Source organism: Nannobrachium achirus, assembly GCF_963921795.1.
Source record: "Nannobrachium achirus genome assembly, chromosome: 13".
Classification (NCBI taxonomy): domain Eukaryota; kingdom Metazoa; phylum Chordata; class Actinopteri; order Myctophiformes; family Myctophidae; genus Nannobrachium; species Nannobrachium achirus.
This window is the reverse complement of record NC_137833.1, coordinates 1,506,025-1,509,649: the sequence shown is the minus strand read 5'-3', so window position 1 is coordinate 1,509,649 and position 3,625 is coordinate 1,506,025. Positions and strand designations below refer to the sequence as shown.

At 40.6% G+C, this 3,625-nt stretch overlaps 1 protein-coding gene across 1 annotated transcript in view; it reads left to right on the top strand.

Annotated features, from left to right (window-relative positions):
• The window catches only part of LOC308296883 (polycomb group RING finger protein 5-B-like), a 20,618-nt gene extending 18,129 nt beyond the window's left edge, over positions 1 to 2,489 (top strand). Inside the window, exon 8 of the mRNA XM_080740237.1 lies at positions 1,936 to 2,489. Within this exon, the coding sequence (XP_080596363.1) occupies positions 1,936 to 1,983 (48 nt within the window). The 3' untranslated portion in view covers positions 1,984 to 2,489. The remainder of the gene's footprint in view (positions 1 to 1,935) is intronic.
• The last annotated feature ends 1,136 nt before the right edge of the window (positions 2,490 to 3,625 follow it).

Sequence of the window (3,625 nt, the reverse complement as noted above, 5' to 3'; positions counted from 1 at the left end):
GGCGCGGTCCCGTGAAATACCGCACAGCGTTTACTCACTGAGCGAGTGTGTTTGTGTTCTCACCGCGGTGCGCGGTGCGGCCACCGCTGATCCTAGCGGCAGCCCCGACGGCAACCCCGCCTCGCGTGGACTCTGGAGGGCACCTAATAGTTCATCTTTTAGACCCTCCAGAAAAATGCGGGCTAAAATCATTGATTATGTGGGCTAAAATCCTTGATTATGTGGGCTAAAATCCTTGATTATGCGGGCTAAAATCCTTGATTATGTGGGCTAAAATCCTTGATTATGTGGGCTAAAATCATTGATTATGTGGGCTAAAATCATTGATTATGCAGGCTAAAATCCTTGATTATGTGGGCTAAAATCATTGATTATGTGGGCTAAAATCATTGATTATGCGGGCTAAAATCATTGATTATGTGGGCTAAAATCCTTGATTATGCGGGCTAAAATCATTGATTATGCGGGCTAAAATCATTGATTATGCGGGCTAAAATCATTGATTATGCGGGCTAAAATCATTGATTATGCGGGCTAAAATCATTGATTATGCGGGCTAAAATCCTTGATTATGCGGGTAAAATCATTTATTATGCGGGCAAAATCCTTGATTTTGCGGGCAAAAATCCTTGATTTTGCTGTGAATTATGCGATGAAATTCGAAACTATGCGAAATATGTTAGAACTTGTGAAAGTTGCGATTACATGCGAAATTATGCGATATATGAGGGAACTTAAAAAACATATTTATATATACAGTATATATACATATAATAACAATTAATAACTATTAATTAAACCACTTTAATATACATTACACTGGCTATTTGGAAATAGACAATCTAAGAGCTCACAACATCTCACTAAAGAGACATTGTGTGTATCTGCTATTTTCAAAGTAGTCAAAACTCGAATTTAAGGGTCCTTGAGTGAATTGAGAAATGCAAAACAGACTTTTGACTGCCTTTCATTATTTTCCACGTAAATATGCGATTATTGCGGTGAATATGCGGGGATTGTGAAATCATGCGATCCCCCCGCATAATCAGCGGCATTTATTGATTATTTGCGGGAAATTCTGCGATCGCATTATCGCGTTTTTCTGGAGGGTCTAATCTTTTACTCAAGGAGGACAAAGTCCGGAGTCACCTGAACACAGAAGATCTACAAGTCCACACTGTACCGAGGCAGCGGCGCGTTGTGGGCTTGTATATCAGCTGTTTAATGTTTGGGTGGGACTTTATGGGCCAATAGGCCGCTATTCAGATGATAGACAAGCCAGTCTTCTAAATCAGTGGATCTCAAACCTTTTCATGTCAAGGACCCCCCCCCCCCCCCCCCCCGTGGACCCCCATCTCAAAATATGCTGTTCCAGGGACCCCTCCCAGAAGCAGAGATTTGAGTTGCAAAAGTTTGCGGTGCCGCGCTGTGAGCTTGTAGATCTGCTATTTTTCAATAGAAAAAGTATAACACAATGCAAGGGTGTTCAACAGGGGGCCGGGGACCCCTAGGGTACTTGAACCGTAGTGTCCATATTCTGGGAACTTTAGCCAATAATAGCAGATCTACAAGCTCACAACGCCTCGCGCTGCGAGGCGTTGTGAGCTTGTAGATCTGCTATTTTTGGCAAAGAGCTTTGGTGTAGAGGGGAAAAAGAGCAGACTAAGTACAGAGTGAAAGGTCAAGTTTATTAAGTATTGACGGTTCAAGTGGTTAAATATCTGAAAACACAAATTGACGTGAATCCAAAATAAACTGATGATTGTGCTGTCAAACGATATGGAAAATGATATGGAATCTATGAACAGGTTGTGCTTCATCTCTCTCAACTAAGGGGTCCCTGCTTCATCTCTCTCTCCTCTAAGGGGGTCCTTGGCCTGAAAACGTTGAGGATCCCTGGTTTAAAGTAACAGTGTGTGTGTTGATGTGTTTCAGAGATACCCCATGGTCCTGGAGTACCGACCTCGCATCGACTTTGGATGAAGGAGGAAAACGCCTGCGACGAACGACACACGCACGCACACACACACACACACACACACACACACACACACACACACACACGCACACACATACTGTACATTAAGCTCTGTCAACAAATATTCCATATTTGAATATTCCCTTGAATATTAAATAGCAAAAGGAAGGAATATTCTAAAGTCATTATTTGGAATTCTGACAGCTCATGTACATACACGCACGCACGCACGCACGCACGCACGCACGCACGCACGCACGCACGCACACACACACACACACACACACACACACACTAGGGCATTCACCAAATATTCGAATATCAAAGTCACTATTCAACGTTGTTCACCGAAGTCGAATATTCACATTTTTTTATTTTTTTATTGTTTTGTCTTTAAAAATATATATATTATATTTCTTCATAGTTCATAAAGCTTAGCTTGATAGGAAGTCATGAGAACCCTGACAAGCACTTGGAATTGTAGGTATTACATTTAATGAGACTCGGTTCCACAGATAAATATTGTGAAAATAGCAGATCTACATGCTCACAACGCCTCGCAACGCAAGGCGTTGTGAGCATGTAGATCTGCTATTTGACAGTTTGACCAGTCCTGTCCAATATTCTACTATTTGAATACTTTGAGGTCGAATAATTCGAATACTAAAAATCACTATTCGTGAATGCCCTAACACACACACACACACACACACACACACACACACACACACCCACACACACACACACACACACACCCACACACACACCCACACACACACGTACGTACACACACACACACATGCTTAGACATTCACCGGCCACGTGCAGAGAAAGAGATTTATTGTATTTTTGTACAGATGATGCAGACTAGGTGTGAACACAGAGTTTTACGCTACATAGAATAATAATAATAATTATAGTAATATATGCCATAACATGATATTTTTAAACATACAATAACCTGCCTGTCTGACTGTAGCTCTGAATTAAATATAGATTTTATAGTCACTGTGATTATGACTCATTTGTTTGGTTTATTCAAAATGATTAATTTTGTTTTTTTTTGTTTTTGTTAAAAGGTTAACCCATTTAGGCCTAGAATTTGTGGATGCTTTAACTATTAAAAAAATAGCAGATATACAAGCTCACAGCGCGGCAGCTTGTAGATCTGCTATTTTTGAAAAAGTCGTAAAAAATTGTGCAAATCTTTGAATATATGTATTTTCAAAGCGAATGTTTGTAACTAAAATTTTGCTTCTGGGTGGTCCCTGGAACTAAATATTTTGAGATGGGTGTCCGTGGCCAAATGAATATCATTTTGGGGGTCCTTCACATCAAAACCACTGACATAGTAGTCTCTCAAGAAGGACCTTTTCTTTGACGATGGCTGGCCAGATTTGCTGACATAGAAACACAGGTTTTTCAAAAAATCTTAGAAGGATTCAAAAGACACTTATAGAATCAGGTCAACATTCTAATTTTCACAATTTTTCAAAAATAGCAGATCTACAAGCTCGCAGCGCGGCACTCGGTGCCGCGCTGCGAGCTTGTAATCGCACAAACATTATTTTAATTTTAGCGTCGGTTGACTATAGACGGGTTTGAGACTAAATGCACAGGTGACTGTATCATGTAATCAATTCCGTC